This window comes from Mustela putorius, unplaced genomic scaffold (assembly GCF_011764305.1).
Source record: "Mustela putorius furo isolate JIRA1106 unplaced genomic scaffold, ASM1176430v1.1 tig00003972_pilon_pilon_pilon, whole genome shotgun sequence".
Lineage (NCBI taxonomy): Eukaryota > Metazoa > Chordata > Mammalia > Carnivora > Mustelidae > Mustela > Mustela putorius.
Window position 1 is genome coordinate 14801013 of NW_025422115.1, and position 16252 is coordinate 14817264.

Sequence of the window (16252 nt, forward strand, 5' to 3'; positions counted from 1 at the left end):
TTTGAGAGAATTTAGATTAGATTGGAACTCATTGAGAGCATTGTGAACCTCCTCCCTGGTAGCTTTTAGCTCTGCCCTAACATTGTGAACATCTTGTCTGGTTGCTTTCAGTTCGGCCCCGATCAGTTCCGTTTGGTCATCCATGGCTTTCTCCAACTTAGCTATTGCCTGGATAATTGTTGGACTGAATTCTCTTTCTGACATATTGTCTATGTTGATAGCCGTTAGCTCTGTTGCAGAAGGCCCATCCTCTGTATTTTTCTTCTGTGGGCATTCCTCCTCCTAGTCATTTTGTTGAGAGATGACTGAACGGATGTAGCTGGATGTATCGACCGTGGTGCAGTCAAGGTGCACCCTGGAACACTTCTGAGCAATCAGGATTCCCCATCCAAATGAGAGGAAAAAGAAAAGAAAGAGAGAGAGAGAGAGAGGGACAGGAAAGAAAGGGAAGATAAAAGAGAAGGTTCAGCCCAAATGGGCCCCAAGGTAAGATTGATGAAGTATACAAACAAAAACATACAAACAAAAAGACTGATGAAAGTATATTTCAAGGGAAAAAAATATTTATATATATATTTATATATATAAATATTTGTATATATTTATATATATATATGCAAATTAAGGAAGAACCTCGTCAAAAAGAACCCCAAGTGTAAGATTTATATAGTATCAGGACAAACAACAAAAACACAGAAACACTGGTGGAAGAAAAAGTTGGGAGAGTGGTTACAAATTCTCAGTGTGGGCGTGTAAGGTTGTTTTGATTCTTCCTGGATGTATCTTGATATCTTTGTTAAAGGCCTCAGCTTTCCTGAGATAAAGGGGGATTAAAAATTGGTTTACCGGGTGCCTGGGTGGCTCAGTGGGTTAAGCCTCTGATCTCACGGTCCTGGGATCGAGTCCCACATTGGGCTTTCTGCTCAGTGGGGAGCCTGCTTCCCTTCCTCTGACTGTGCCTGCCTCTCTGCCTACTTGTGATCTCTCTCCCTTTGTCAAATAAATGAATGAAATCTTTAAAAAAAAAAAAATTCGTTTACCTGTAGGGGTAGTATTGATTGGGGAAAGGGGATTACCTTGAAGTTTAACTCTATATGAATATTAGAAAATAAAAATAAAAAAGGAATAAACTAAACTGAAATTAAAAAAATAGAAATGCAAAAGAAAAACACAGATGTGTGTATCAAAAAGTTCAGGTTAGAAGGTTATTATGGAATTTGATGTACTGGACATCTCACTGTAATGGTAAATAGGTTAAAAAATTATCTATATAAAAAAAAATAGAGGGCGCCTGGGTGGCTTAGTGGGTTAAAGCCTCTGCCTTCGGCTCAGGTCATGGTCCCAGGGTCCTGGGATCGAGTCCCGCATTGGGCTCTCTGCTCAGCGGGGAGCCTGTTTCCTCCTCTCTCTCTCTCTCTGCCTACCTGTGATCTCTATCTGTCAAACAAATAAATTAAAAAAAAATAAAAAGAGCCAGTGTAGTGGGAACAAGTTAAAAATAAAAGTTGTCCTATGAAGTAGTGATGGTGGTTCTCTTCTAGTCTTTTTTTTCTTTTCTGGGGGAGGGGCCTGCCACGTGGGTTTTTAGTCAATGATGTTCCTTGAGTTCTGTCCTCCTGCCCCCCTCAAGGGGGTGGGCTCTGAGGAAACTGGTTTTCTTCAGGCTTTTGTTCTCTGGAGATTTTTTTTTTTTTTTTTAAGATTTTTTATTTTTTTACTTGACAGAGAGAGCTCACAAGCAGGTAGAGAGGCAGGCAGAGAGAGAGGAGGAAGCAGGCTCCCTGCTGAGTAGAGAGCCCGATGCAGGGCTCGGTCCCAGGACCCTGAGATCATGACCCGAGCCGAAGGCAGTGGCTTAACCACTTAGCCACCCAGGTGCCCTTCTCTGGAGATTTTTATGTTTGTTCACTTTTTTTTTCTCTCTCGCCTTGACCCCTTTTGATGGTTTTCGTAGGTGTAGAGGAAAGCAAACTGCACCCTGACTTCCCTCTCAGAGAAGCCTCAGTCTGCCCTCCTGTGGGTGCTGCAGAGCCCATCTAAATTCCCCCTTGGCCGCTGGCAGAGCAGGTTCCGAGTCGCAGTCCCTGGGGTCGCAGGATCTTCTGCTTGTACCCAAACCACTGCAGCGGCGGTTGTCTGGGCAGCTCCAGACCCCCAGAGAGGTTCCAAGCAGCGATAGCACACTGAGATTTTTCTGCTGGCCCGGGCTGGGAGTGCCTGGTCCCTCTGGGTCTAAGAGCGCCGGGCTTGGCGTGCACCTCTCTGAGGGAAGATGCTGTGGGTGGAGCGCATGTCTCAGGCTCTTAGAGCAGGGCGCAGGTCTGAGAACACCAGGCTGGGACTTCGGAGTACCTTTCTCAGGGGAGGGTGAGGGGCGAGTGCGTCTCAGGCTCTGCATTCTGTGGTCTGGTGAGGCTCCCAGCCCCTCACAGGAGCCAGACCCCACGCGTTCTTGGGCGTGCTGGCGAATCAGGGACCAAGACCTGGTTTCTCTGCCGCACTCTCTCTGGCTCAGCACCAGGGGAGGCTGTCCTGGGTCCGGGGACTTAAGCCCCTGTCCCTACCCACTCCGATTCCCACAACCACCACCACCACCCCCCCCCCCCCGCGATCCTTTGCTCTTTTTGAGTGTTTTCAACCAGTCTCCAAGTTAATGCTGGTCCCCAGATGCAGGGCACTCTCGTATTAGGGATATTACTTTCCAATCTGTCGCCTCTGATGGCTCCCTCCCCCTTTTGTTTATCTTCTGATATCAGTCCGACGTTCCCACTCCGCTTTACCTGCTCATTGGTGTCTTCTGCTCCTGTAGAGATCCAGACTTGTGTAATTCTGATCTCCGACTGATTTCATGGGTGATCGGAATTCTTTGGTAGGTAATCAGCTCACTTTAGGGTACAGGTTGAAAAGCCTCCTCCTACTTCCCCACCATCTTGTTCCCCCACCTTTTTTTCTCTAAAGATTTTATTTATCTGTTAGAGAATGAGAGGGAGAGAGAGAGCGCGAGCACAGGCAGACAGAGTGGTAGGCAGAGACAGAGGGAGAAGCACGCTCCCCAGTGAGCAAGGAGCCCAATGTGGGACTTAATCCCAGGACGCTGGGATCATGACCTGAGCTGAAGGCATCTGCTTAACCAACTGAGCCACACAGGCGTCCCATGCCTTTTGTTTTGTGATTGTTTTATTTGCTGTGCAGAAGTTTTTTATCTTGATGAAGTCCTAAAAGTTCAGTTTTGCTTTTGTTTCCCTAAGCAGATATTCGTAAAGGTCCAAGTATTTGCTATACTGGGCCATCGAGCTTTATTATGAAGCTGCACTAATTAAGTCAGTATGGTAGCATGTCAAAATACATAAGCCAGTAGAATAGAATCGAGAACCTTAAAACACCCACACACTGTGTGTTTATTGCAAAGGTGGTATTGAAATAGGGAAATGTGCTTTACAATAAATATTGCTGTAACATTCCATATGGAAAAATTACAGTTTGATTTCTACTGAACTCCATTCGTAAAGATCAACTCCAGGTGGTTCATAAGCTTAAAAGTGAAAGGTAGAACACTAAAAGAATTTCAAGAAAGATCTCTCATTACAAGAAATGGGTAAGATAGGGGATTAGAAGTACACTTAATTGTACACTGAAACTAATAGCACTGTATGTTAACTATACTGGAATTAAAGAATAATTAAATAAAAATGATTTCTTGGGCACCTAAGTGGCTCAATGGGTTAAGCCTCTGCCTTTGGCTCAGGTCATGATCTCAGGGTCTCAGGATCGAGTCTTGCATCAGGCTCTCTGCTGAGAAGGGAGCCTGCTTCCCCCCCCCCCTCTCTCTCTGCCCACTTGTGATCTCTCTCTCTCAAATAAATAAATAAAATCTTTAAAAAAAATTATTCTCATACAACTTGTATGAAGCACCTACCACAAAGGAAAATATTTTAAAATTTGATGTTAAAATTAAGAACTTTTGGGACGCCTGGGTGGCTCAGTTGGTTAAGCGGCTGCCTTCGGCTCAGGTCATGATCCCAGCGTCCTGGGATCGAGTCCCACATCAGGCTCCTTGCTCAGCAGGGAGCCTGCTTCTCCCTCTGCCTCTGCCTGCCATTCTGTCTGCCTGTGCTCGCTCTTTCCCCCTCTCTCTCTCTGATAAATAAATAAAATCTTAAAAAAAAAAAAAAAAAAAAGAACTTTTGGTCAAGAGTATAAAAGAACGAAAAGGCAAATTACAGAAAGTTAAAAAAAAAAAAAAAGGACTGATGTTTTTAACCAACAGAAGTTTCATGTCCAAAATATGTAACGAATTACCTCATATCGGTAAGAGAAAGCAAATAGCTTAAGAGCCCAACAGGAAAAATAGTTGACCAGCTGCTTCACTAAAAGATTTTACTTGGCCAGTGAACACATGAAAAGGGGAAATGCAAATTGAAAGAATAATAAAATAATTCCATTTTCCATTAACAGATTAGCAACTTTTTGTTTCAAGTGGGACGAAAGGAACTATCATATTCTGCTCAGTGAAACTTGATATAACCGTTTTGGAAAATACAGTAGCCATAAGTGATCTTTCTGTAAGATTACATCCCCTGTATAAGATTCCCTAGTGGCTTTTCAATTCAGATGAAATTTGTATCAGGATTCACAAAGGTTGTGTACCATGAGGCCCTGGCTATCTCTGACCCCAGGGCTGCCTTCACCAACACTCCATTCCTTTGTACACTTCATGTTAAGTACTTGACATGTATTTTGCCTGTTTTCCTTCACTAAAATGTAAGTTTTTAGGAGAACAGTATTTTCATTTTTTAACAATTTGAGAGAGCACAAGAGAGAGTGAGAGAGTGAGCAGAAGCAGGGGGAGGGGCAGAGGGAAAGGGACAAGCAGAACCTGGAGGCAGGACTCTGGGATCATGACCTCGGCCAAAGGCAGATGCCTAGCTGACTGAGCCACCCAGGTGCCAGGAGAACAGTATTTTTGTTTTGTTTACTGCTCTGTTTCCTGATCCTAGAACAGCATCTGGCCCATTATAGGTACCTAAGGATGTCTTTAAATATGAGTTGGGTTAAAAAAAACAAACTAATGAAAAAGACTTAGGAGAGATGTTTTCACACAGTTTTAGCTGCTTTTAATTGATTTCTGTTTGTTGTGATAGGGTATAAGTATTTATTAAATTAAAAAAAATTATATGTAAGATAAATTGGATCTCTTCAATTAAAATTACAGATTATTATTTTTTCTAATTGGTTTGGATTCTGTTCTAATGTTGATAATTTACAGGAGAACCCTTATGAGTAGATGGGAAAAAATAAAGAAATTACTAAATACAATTGAAGTAGCATATAAAAAATATGAAAGTACCTTTGACCCTTCAGCAGCATGGTAGTTGGGGCAGTGACCTGTGCAGTTAAAAAGCTGCATATAACTTTTGACTCCCAGAAGCTTTACTGTTAGCATACTATTGACCAGAAGCCTTAGTAAAGGCTTCTGTTAATACATACTTTGTATAAGTATTATATACTGTATTCCAAACAATAACCTAGAGGAAAGAAAATCATACAAAATAACCTTAAGTGGATCCTGAAAGTTTAAACTCCTGGTAAGTTCAAGGGTCAACTGTATATGAAAATAACATACAGACCTTTTCATTTTGAGTGATTTGTTCTGACAGTTTTCTTTTGTTGTCTATCTCCAAGTGGGAGCCGGTGAGGTGGCTAACTTTGCTGCATATGCCTTTGCACCAGCCACCCTAGTGACTCCATTAGGAGCTCTCAGCGTCCTAGTAAGGTAAGGATGCTATGCTGCTTGTGTAGGGACAGTAGTCAGTATATTAGTCCATAAAGCATTCTAATTGCACATGCTCAGCATAATTGACATTTAAACAATCTTGAGAACTTTTTTTTAAGCTGTGCTTTTAAAGGGTTCTCTTTTGTGCACAGGCGTGCTGTCGATTTGTAGCAGAAATTATGCTCCCATGCTTTGTCTCGCTTTTATTAAAATTTTTTAAAATTTCAAGTTTGACTTGTCACGGCACTTAACATTTGAGACATAGACACTTTGGTAAAATGGTGGTTGGTGATAAGTCAGTTTCCATACCTACAGTAAACCAATGATTGGTACAAGGTTGTGTACCTCTGAAGACTGCTCTGGGGGTACCCCTTTGGAAGGAGCAGTCCAAAATTTGTCCTTTTTCTATTATTTTAATGATTAGCCCAAACGGCAAAGCCCATATTGAAGTTTGGATTTTGGTTACTATTCTCAAAGTTTTTGATAGGTTTTTTTTTAATAAAGTCTTTGTTTCTCCCAGGGTAGTGTGTTTGTGTATAAGTCAGTATTATATTTAAGTTACATAATTTTTCAAGATACTATATAATCTAGTATATAAAGATGCATTGTGGTACATGTCTTTTACCCTTAATTTTCTGTATGTTATGTCATATTTATAGGTTTACATTATATGTTTTTTAGATTTGGTTAAAACTGGCTTTTAAGTATTAAAACTTTTTCATTTAATAGGCAAATTATATAGAATGACACGAATGCATAGAAAGGCTGCATCAAACAGTATGGATAAATTAAAGTTGAGCAAATTTTAAGCACTGGTTTGGACATAGAGTCTTAGATTATAAATTTATATTATACCTCCGTTTATTGTGAATTTCATACTGATTTTCTATAGTAGAAATATGGGAACTATACTGGTTTAGTGTGCCATTGTTTTGCTGGAAACTTCCATTTTATGATTGAATGTGCCTTTTCTGAAAGCCAGAGAACCTTCACAAGTTGTAGTGTTTTAGTTTTTTAATAATTTAAATTCTGTGTTATGTTGATTTTTAAAAATGAGAGAAGTAATTCATAATTTTAATGTTCTCCATCCCCTCCCCCATTTTAGTGCCATTCTTTCTTCATACTTTCTAAATGAAAGACTTAATCTTCATGGGAAAATTGGATGTTTGCTAAGTATTTTAGGATCTACAGTTATGGTCATTCATGCTCCAAAAGAAGAAGAGATTGAGACTTTAAATGAAATGTCTCACAAGCTGGGAGATCCAGGTAAGAAACAAGAAAAGCTTTATTAGTCTCACTATTTTACTTTTTTTTTTTTTTTAAAGATTTTATGTATTTATTTGACAGAGAGAAATCACAAGTAGATGGAGAGGCAGGCAGAGAGAGAGAGGGAATCAGGCTTCCTGCTGAGCAGAAAGCCTGATGCGGGACTCAATCCCAGGACCCTGAGATCATGACCTGAGCCGAAGGCAGTGGTTTAACCCACTGAGCCACCCAGGCGCCCCACTATTTTACTTTTTTAAAAAAAATATTTATTTATTTGAGAGAGAGGTAGTGAGAGAGAGCATGAGTGAGAAGGTCAGAGGGAGAAGCAGACTCCCCGTGGAGCTGGGAGCCCGATGTGGGACTCATGACCTGAGCCTAAAGCAGTCGTCTAACCAACTGAGCCACCCTCGCGTCCCACTATTTTACTTTTTAATTTAGTTTTTATTTTAACCAAAATTTTATGTGCATATAAAGAGGCAAATTGTTCTTCATGGCTTATTATGAAAAATTATGGTCATTTTCTTCTCCTACCAGCCCCAGATGCCTTGTTTGTTTTGTTCTTTAACTCTGTGTGTCTAAGTAACATACTTAAGGTGCTGCTACTCTTGGCTTTCGGCATCATCTGTGTATCTGCCTGATTTTGTTTAAATGATTTATTTACATTATAGTCGTTGTATAACTTTTATTCCCAGCTTAGACATATACAACTACTTTTCCTTCTTTGTATTTTTTTTTTTTTCTTAACGGATAATGATCTTTTTTGATCACTTTTCTATGAATTTATCAATCTGTCTTAAAACTCTACTCCAGGGTCTTAATTCAGTAATTTCAAACACATTAGGTATTCTGCAGTTTCATCTCTTCTGGAAATTTCTCCCAAAATCTTATTTGGCCTTAGTCCAGGCTGGTATCTTAAGCTGCTGGCACATTTGTTATTGTGGACTTTTCTTCATTACATCCTGAAGGGATCCCCTTCACTTTTTTCTTGGCTCTGAATCCTGGGTTTGCGCCTTCATTTTGGTTGGAGCCACTATTGCAGGAGACAAGAAAGGCACAGAAGAGATGAGACTTTTTAAGTCCTTGTATATATAAAAATGTCTTTAGTCCATGTAACCTCATTGTCTTCTCACTTCCAGTGTTGCTAAGAAATGAAAGTCAATTCTTTATCTTTTATATGTTACCATATTTTGTCTTTAGCAACCTTTAGGATGTCCTCTTTGCCCTCATCATCTGAAATTTTCCACTGAGGTACTTAGATGTGGGCTAGTTTTTATCCATTGTGCTAGGTATTTGATGGATTTTTTAAAATTTGGAAATGTCTATCTTATTCTAGGAAATCAAATTTGTTCTTTGATATTCTTTCTTTTCTCTTTATGAAATTCTTCTTACTCTTCTGTTGATTGGACCTCCTGCAATATACAGTGACTTTTCATAGACGTGTGCATGCGCAAACATATACACATGCATATATACACACATATGTACATATATACGTATACATACAATATGTATAAATATGTACATATATACGTAGATGTATATATGTATGTGTATATGTGTATGTGTGTATTTACATTATATATTTATGTATTTATTTTATAATTATATAAATATATAGTAATTTAATATATATTATACATAATATTTTTTTTCATCTTCCTGTTTTTACTGCTTTTTCTTTTTAGCTCTGCCTTCAGGGAGATTTCCTCAGTTTTATCTTCGCAGCCCCTTTGAGTTTTTATTTCTGCTATTACATTTTTAATTTCCAAGAGCTTGCTTTTGCTCTTTAGTTGTGTATGTGTCCAAAAAACCAAACAAAACGTGAAATTCACCTTCAACATTTTGCAGATGTACAGTACACTATTGTTACCCACATGTGTTGTATTGTGCAGCAAGTCCCCAAAGAGACCTGGTTATTTAAAAGTATTTCTGCAAACTTCAATATTGGGATTGTTTGTGGGCTCTGTTTTTTCTTTTGCTTTAGTCATTTAGTTTTGTTTTTAGGCAGTTTTGATTAAATGCTGGACATAGAATATTAAAAAGTGTAAAGGCTCTAAGTGATGTTTTATTCCTTCAGAAAAAACCTAAATTTTTTTTTGTTGGACACTTTTTCTTTCTTTCTTTCTTTTTTTTTTAAATATTTTTTTATTTTACAGAGATCACAAGTAGACAGGGAGGCAGGCAGAGAGAAGGGGAAGTAGGCTTCTCACTGAGCAGGGAGCCCGATACAGGGTAACCCAGTGAGCCACCCAGGTGCCCTGCAGATCACCTTTAACTTGAAGTGTTGTTTCACTCTTTGTTGAGGCTGGTTTCTTTCCATTTTGCATGTATTTCTTAATCGTAGATTCTCAGCTGATACCCTGGGATGTTTACTTGGACCATCCACCTGGATGAACTTTTAATGGCAGTGTCTGTGTCAGCATTCCAAGACTGTAGGTGTCTTCACTCCGCTCTCTGGCATTTTTACCAGGCTATTTGGTTTCTAAAAACCTAGGCATATATAGCTTCTCTTCCCACAAATGCCTTTTTTTTTTAAACGATTTATTATTTATTTATTTGACAGAGATCACGAGTAGGCAGGCAGAGAGAGGAAGAGAAGCAGGCTCCCTGCTTAGGAGAGAGCCCAATGTGGGGCTCGATCCCAGGACCCTGAGATCATGACCTGAGCTGAAGGCAGCGGCTTAACCCACTGAGCCACCCAGGTGCCCTTAGCATCTGTAAATTTTTGAGTGTTCAAGGTCATCTTGTGATTTCTCTCCATTAGTTTGATTGTTTCCATTCTTGGAGTTAGGGCATTCCAGTGGGTGGGAAGTAGTGAGCTATTCTAGAGTGGATGGCTGCGAATCAGCCTCATCTCCATTTTCTGTGATCTAATTATCATGAGCCCTAAAATGCTATGTTAAAAATGTTAGTACCAGTTTATGAATATGAAGCATCGTGTAATCTTCCAGTATATACATCTAACTAAATTTTTATGGCTATGCTTTTGCTGGGGTAGCCAAAGGAAGAAAATACTTATTTTAAGGTCACACCTTTTCTCCTTCCTATTGAATTAATATTTGTTTTGGATTCTCAGGGTTTTTTTTTAGTACTTATGCATTTGACTAAATACAACTTTTCTTTGCCTCCCCCAGGTTTTGTGGTCTTTGCAACACTTGTGGTCATTGTGTTATTGATACTAATCTTCGTGGTGGGACCTCGCCATGGACAGACAAACATTCTTGTGTACATAACAATCTGCTCTGTAATTGGAGCATTTTCAGTCTCCTGTGTTAAGGGCCTGGGCATTGCTATCAAAGAGCTGTTTGCTGGAAAACCTGTGCTAAGACATCCCCTGGCCTGGATTCTGCTGCTGAGCCTTATAGTCTGTGTGAGCACACAGATTAATTACCTGAACAGGGCCCTGGATATATTCAACACTTCCATTGTGACTCCAATATATTATGTATTCTTCACAACATCAGTTTTAACTTGTTCAGCTATCCTTTTTAAGGAATGGCAAGATATGCCTATTGATGATGTCATTGGTACTTTGAGTGGCTTCTTTACAATCATTGTGGGAATATTTTTGTTGCATGCCTTTAAAGACGTCAGCTTTAGTCTAGCAAGTCTCCCTGTGTCTTTTCGAAAAGACGAAAAAGCAATGAATGGCAATCTCTCTAACATGTATGAAGTTCTTAATAATAATGAAGAAAACTTGACCTGTGGAATTGAACAACACAGTGGTGAAAATATCTCCCGAAGAAATGGAAATCTCACAGTTTTTTAAGAAAAATGTAATTAAAAGGTTAATCTGTAATTGTGTTATCAAGTGAATTTGGATATCAGAATGTGTCTGAAAAAGCATTGTTGTCAAAAAATGTTTTCTGGAGACAATCTTTTATAAGTTTCACTGATTTGGACCAAGAAATTATTATATTTACATGATGGTAGCTCACTAAAATGACCTCAGTACATGGCCAATTTCTATTAACATTCTCTTATTATAGAGGTATTTTAAATTTTTCTTTCACCACAATCTAAATGCACTGACAGTTTTAAGTCGATAAAAATGCTTTATTTTTTCATTGGTGATTAAAATCTTAAATGTACATTTGTCATCCCCAGTCCATCAATCCCTGACCATTTGAAGGCTTTTTGATTTAAAAAGGAACAAAATTTTCCTAATACCTTATCTGGTGATTTACCTTACCTATAAGAATGACTCCTGTTTGATGAATTTTTTTAAATTTTGAACTGTTGGTTTAAGAGAATCCTAAGTTATGAAATGAAAAAAACTCAAATTTACCAAACAATAAAGGGTAGGAACTTGCCCCATGGGAGATGTTTCTCACATTGTGACTTAATCACCCCACATTTGATGGTCTTCCTATTCCTTGATGGAACCTTGCTAAACCAGTGCATCCTACATATATGTCAGGCTGCAGCCTGACTGGTTTCATTCTTTACTTACTCTAATTCCTTGATACTTGGAATCTTGATTTACCATTTTACATCCGCTCTTGTACTTTTCAGTGTATTTTCATAATGAGTTATATTGTCATTTAGATCTTCTAACAACTCTGGGAAATAAAGTCAAAAGACTAATTTCTTAAATTTAGCTCATGTTATAATAAAAAGACAAATTGAAACAGTTCCTTTCTAAGTCTGAATGCTTAGAACAAACAAGGTGGTTATAAAATAATGGTTTCTTTGTACCCAGTATTTTACTTTGCTTTAGTGTTTGTTCAGACCATTGTATATTTTGGTCTTTTAAAAATGTCCATGAAAAAGTGTTTATGGAAACTTTCAAATGTATGCAAAAAAGGTAGACTAGTATAATGAACTCCATCCAGCTTCAGAACCTATCATCATAGCAATCAACTGGGTTTAAAAAAGTAAACCATTTCCACCTAGGTTGCAGGAAGAACATGGGCTTGCTCCCAATGTGCTGCTCCTGCCCAAGGTCCTACAGCTTGATTCCTACTATGTAACCAGTCACCACTGGTGTCTCACTGTCCTTGCCAGGGGATTGCCAGAGCCTCACTATAGTGATGGTGTCCTGCCACACAGCTCTCCACTGGCTTTATTAGGGCAGAGATAATGGTCTCCAGGTTTCACAAAATAAAATCCCTTTCCCCAGCATTTTTTAATCTTCTAAGGAGCCTTTGTAGACATTTTTTTTCTAAATGCCTCCCCCATGTAATCTTAATATCACAGATATACTATGTGTTTATTTACCATATAGACTTTGTACAAAAGTATATGTATTTACTATATATACTTTGTACAAAGTACAGATATATAGTAAGTAGAGTAAGAACCAATTTTTCACCCCCATGGCTGTGATATGGCACTCAGAATGCAGATTAATATAAATTCTTAATTCAACATTTAAAAAAACAATTTTTTTAAAAGATTTTATTTGTTTACATGGCAGACAGAGATCACAAGTGGGCAGAGAGGCAGGCAGAGAGGGGGAAGCAGGCTCCCCGCTGAGCAGAGAGCCCAGGGTGGGGCTCGATCCCAGGACCCTGGGATCATGACCTGAGCTGAAGGCAGAGGCTTGAACCCACTGAGCCACCCAGGTGCCCCCTTAATTCAACATCTTAATAGCATTGGAAATTGCATTAATGTTTAAAAATGTTTAAATTTGGTTTATAATGGAGTCTTAGAGAATTTAGCATTAATCGTAATTCCTCATAGTCTATACTTCAGTATAGGGTGAGCAGATACTACCCTCAGTCTGTGGCAGAATGCTGGTCCCAGAGTTAGTCACATTACCTAAAGCAACATTTTTAGGTAACTTGGTAATGAACAGTTCTATTTCATAGTAAGTCAAGATTAAAGAGTCCAATGGAGTAGTTCACAGACTTTATCTTCAGTAGCTGTATGATGGGTTTTAGTGTTCTGTTTCCAAAGCCATAAGGCAATTACTCCCTATCATGATCTTGTCCCTTCTTTCAAGGTGGTAGGTGACCTAGACTAGATCTCCTGGGCCAGGTCTGTACAGATAAGTATCTTGCCCCAACCAGGGCACCGGGTCACAATACTAAATGAATAAACACAAATAAGTTTTATTAGCTTTATTTCTGTAACCTTTAAATCATACCCTACAAATTAGATTCTGTCACAACTGGATTTAGTAGAAGCAGAGGAATCAAGTTCACTATTTTCTGAAACACACAAAAAAGGGAAGGGAACAATGACTTAGAAAAGGTTACTCATAAAAGACCCATCAGGAAAAATCCCCGAACAAAAGCTAAATAATTAAGTTTAATTCTAATTGGTAGTGCATTTTATTACAATGAGCTGGTAGTATGTTTCTTAAGTCTGTAAATTTTCCCCCAAACATTATCGATCCTTTGCTAAGGAATAAATGGATGACCTCAGCAGCAATTTGACATAGCTAGCTGTTGGAACATTCCATAGAAAAAATGGAAAATTACTCTGTAAGAACATGATGGCAACAATCAGCAGCCAATATTCTCAGACTTTCTAATTACCAAAGGCATATACAATTTTAGTCTAGAAAAATAAGTCAATTTTATAAAATTTAAGCTTTTAAATTGAAAAGTACCCCCTTTAACAGGCACAGAGATAAGGAAAAATAGTCCCTAAAAATTTCACTAAATAGTTCATGGAAAGGAAAACATGCCCTTAAAAGTTATTAAATGCAGTCAGTACTGAGTCTCTTCAAAAACATGATGTACATGTCCTCAGCTGCTGGCCAGGGACTGGTGGATAGGTGGCTGAAAGCAGCGAACATGCTCCACGGGGGTGCTTTCTCCATCACCAGACTTCAAGTACTTGTCCAAGATAGTAATTATTTCATCATTTAGAATCTGGAACTTGCGAATTCTCTCTACCATCTTCTTTAATGGCTGCAACAATTAAAATTAGGATGTTTTATTATCAAAACATGTACATTTATTCATGTTTCAAAATGGCAGGATTTTCACATTTTCTCATAAAAATAACAGCAAACTAGCACACATATCTATCTCTCTAGTGTACCTATTGGAACAATGAATACATTTTGAATTTAAGCACATCTCCATTGGTTTCATGCTACTAACTATATTACCTGTACAACTGATAGACCTATTCATTCAACACATAGGTATTAACCTGCTGTGTACTTAAAACTGGGAATGTACAGAATGTCAGTGGAGAAATGCCAGTATAAGTCTTAGATTCCAGTTCTTGTCAACAGGATACTTTGATAAGACTGCTAGTACAGGGACGCCTGGGTGGCTCAGTTGGTTAAGCAGCTGCCTTCGGCTCAGGTCATGATCCCAGTGTCCTGGGATCGAGTCCCACATCGGGCTCCTTTCCCTCCGCAGGGAGCCTGCTTCTCCCTCTGACTCTGCCTTCCACTCTGTCTGCCTATGCTCGCTCTCGCTCACTCTCTCTCTGACAAATAAATAAATCTTTAAAAAAAAAAACAAACTGCTAGTACAACAGAATTGGATAACACACTCATGTACACACACACACACGCACACACACACACACAAGAGGACACTTTAAAAAGCATTGCAGGTTTTGTCTATGCAGGAGGTAAAGCGGAAGCCAAGACCTCCTAAGGGACAGATGGCACCAGTGGCAATGGGATGAGATGTCCTGAGGTATAAGCAAGTGGGATTACACCGAGAAACTCCCAATAATGCTAGGCCCCTCTAAAGTGACTCCAATTTTGCTAACAGTCTGTGGAGATGAGAAGCAAATAAAAATCCAGGGAGGAAAAAAAAAATCTAGGGAGAAAAGCAATCCATGGGATGCCTGGGAGGTGAAGTCAGTTGAGCGTCTGACTCTTGGTTTTGGCTTCGGTTGTGATCTCAAAGTCATGAGACTGAGCCCCACGCGAGGCTCCAAACATCGTGCAATCTGCTTGAATTTTCCTCTCCCTCAAATAATGTAAATTTTAAAGAAAAGAAAAGCAATCTAAGTTCAACTGGACAAGAGCTGGCAAATAAACCCAGCACACAAAACATTTCAGAGTTTAAGATAACCTTTGAGGCTTCAGATACTAGAATTACAGGGGCACCTGTCAAATAAATAAATAAATAAATAAATAAATGTCAAATAAATAAAATAATAAAAAGATACTAGAATTACAAGATATACATGAAATTTGTAAAAAAAAAATTAATCGAAGACAAAATTATCAATTACCACCAAGATTTGAAGAACCACATCAAACTTTTAAATATAAATTCATCCAAAATTAAAAACAGTAGAGCTGAAGTGAATCAGTTAACTAAATAATACACTTTTCTGGGAACAGACCAGAGAGATCAGAAAATGAAGATATGGGAATTAGAATGGCCCCTCAAAGACATCCACGCCCTAATCCCCAGAACCTATAGACATGTTGCCTTCCAAGGCAAAAGAGACTTTGAGAATGTAGTTAAGATTATAGACTTTAAAAATGGGGAAAGTACCCTAGATTTTCCAGGTGAGCCCCCAATCTAATAAAATGAGAAAAGAACTTGCTCTAGGTGGAGGCAGGAGATATGGCAGAAAGAATAGTTGAAAGACTGGAAAGTGAGGGAGGGACTTGAGATGTGGGCTAATGGTCAGCAAGGAAATGGGGACCTCAGTCCTCCAACTTCATGGGACTGTGTCCAGCCAACCACCTGAATGAGCCTGGAAGCAAATTCATCCTTAGATGCTCCAGAAAGGAGCACAGCCCTACAGATACATTAGTTTTGGCCTTGAGATGATAAAGGACCCATATGAGTCAAGCTGTGCCCAGATTTCTGACTGAGAACTGAGAGAATGGGTGTCATTTTAAACCACTAAGTCTCTGGCAGTCTTTTGTGGATGAGGAAACTAATTTGAAAACTAACATGGTAAGGGGTAAGGGAACCAGAAGAATGTCTAACAAGTACGTAACTGCAGTCCTAAAAGAGAATAGAGAGAATGGGAGAAAAAACTAAAATATTTGAAAAGATAATGGCGGAGTACTTTTAGAATTCAATTACAAAGAATCCATAAAATGACCAAAGAGAAAATGATCTAAAGGCAGCCAAAACAAGCAAACCAACCAACAAATCAAACAAAAACCACACACCCTTTGGCCACAAAAAAAGAAACTGGAATGGTACGCCAAAAATCTGAAAAGGCAGATCCTATAAGGCTGTATAATATGAAGCAGATCTAAGTACCCTAAAAAGAGAAAGAAAATGGAAAAATTAGCACTTTAACTGCCTGACTGCTTTACTTATC

At 38.9% G+C, this 16252-nt stretch overlaps 2 protein-coding genes across 4 annotated transcripts in view; one reads left to right on the forward strand and one right to left on the reverse strand.

The window, feature by feature from the left end:
- The window catches only part of NIPA2 (NIPA magnesium transporter 2), a 28758-nt gene extending 17085 nt beyond the window's left edge, over positions 1–11673 (forward strand). For all 3 annotated transcript variants that reach the window (XM_004758509.3, XM_004758507.3, XM_004758508.3), the window contains 3 exons: positions 5683–5773; positions 6879–7039; positions 10174–11673. In XM_004758509.3, coding sequence (XP_004758566.1) covers positions 5683–5773; positions 6879–7039; positions 10174–10808 — 887 coding nt within the window. In that variant the 3' untranslated portion in view covers positions 10809–11673. The remainder of the gene's footprint in view (positions 1–5682; positions 5774–6878; positions 7040–10173) is intronic.
- A 1416-nt stretch (positions 11674–13089) lies between these two features.
- The window catches only part of CYFIP1 (cytoplasmic FMR1 interacting protein 1), a 126725-nt gene continuing 123562 nt past the window's right edge, over positions 13090–16252 (reverse strand). The window contains exon 31 of the mRNA XM_013059421.2: positions 13090–13902. Coding sequence (XP_012914875.1) covers positions 13738–13902 — 165 coding nt within the window. The 3' untranslated portion in view covers positions 13090–13737. The remainder of the gene's footprint in view (positions 13903–16252) is intronic.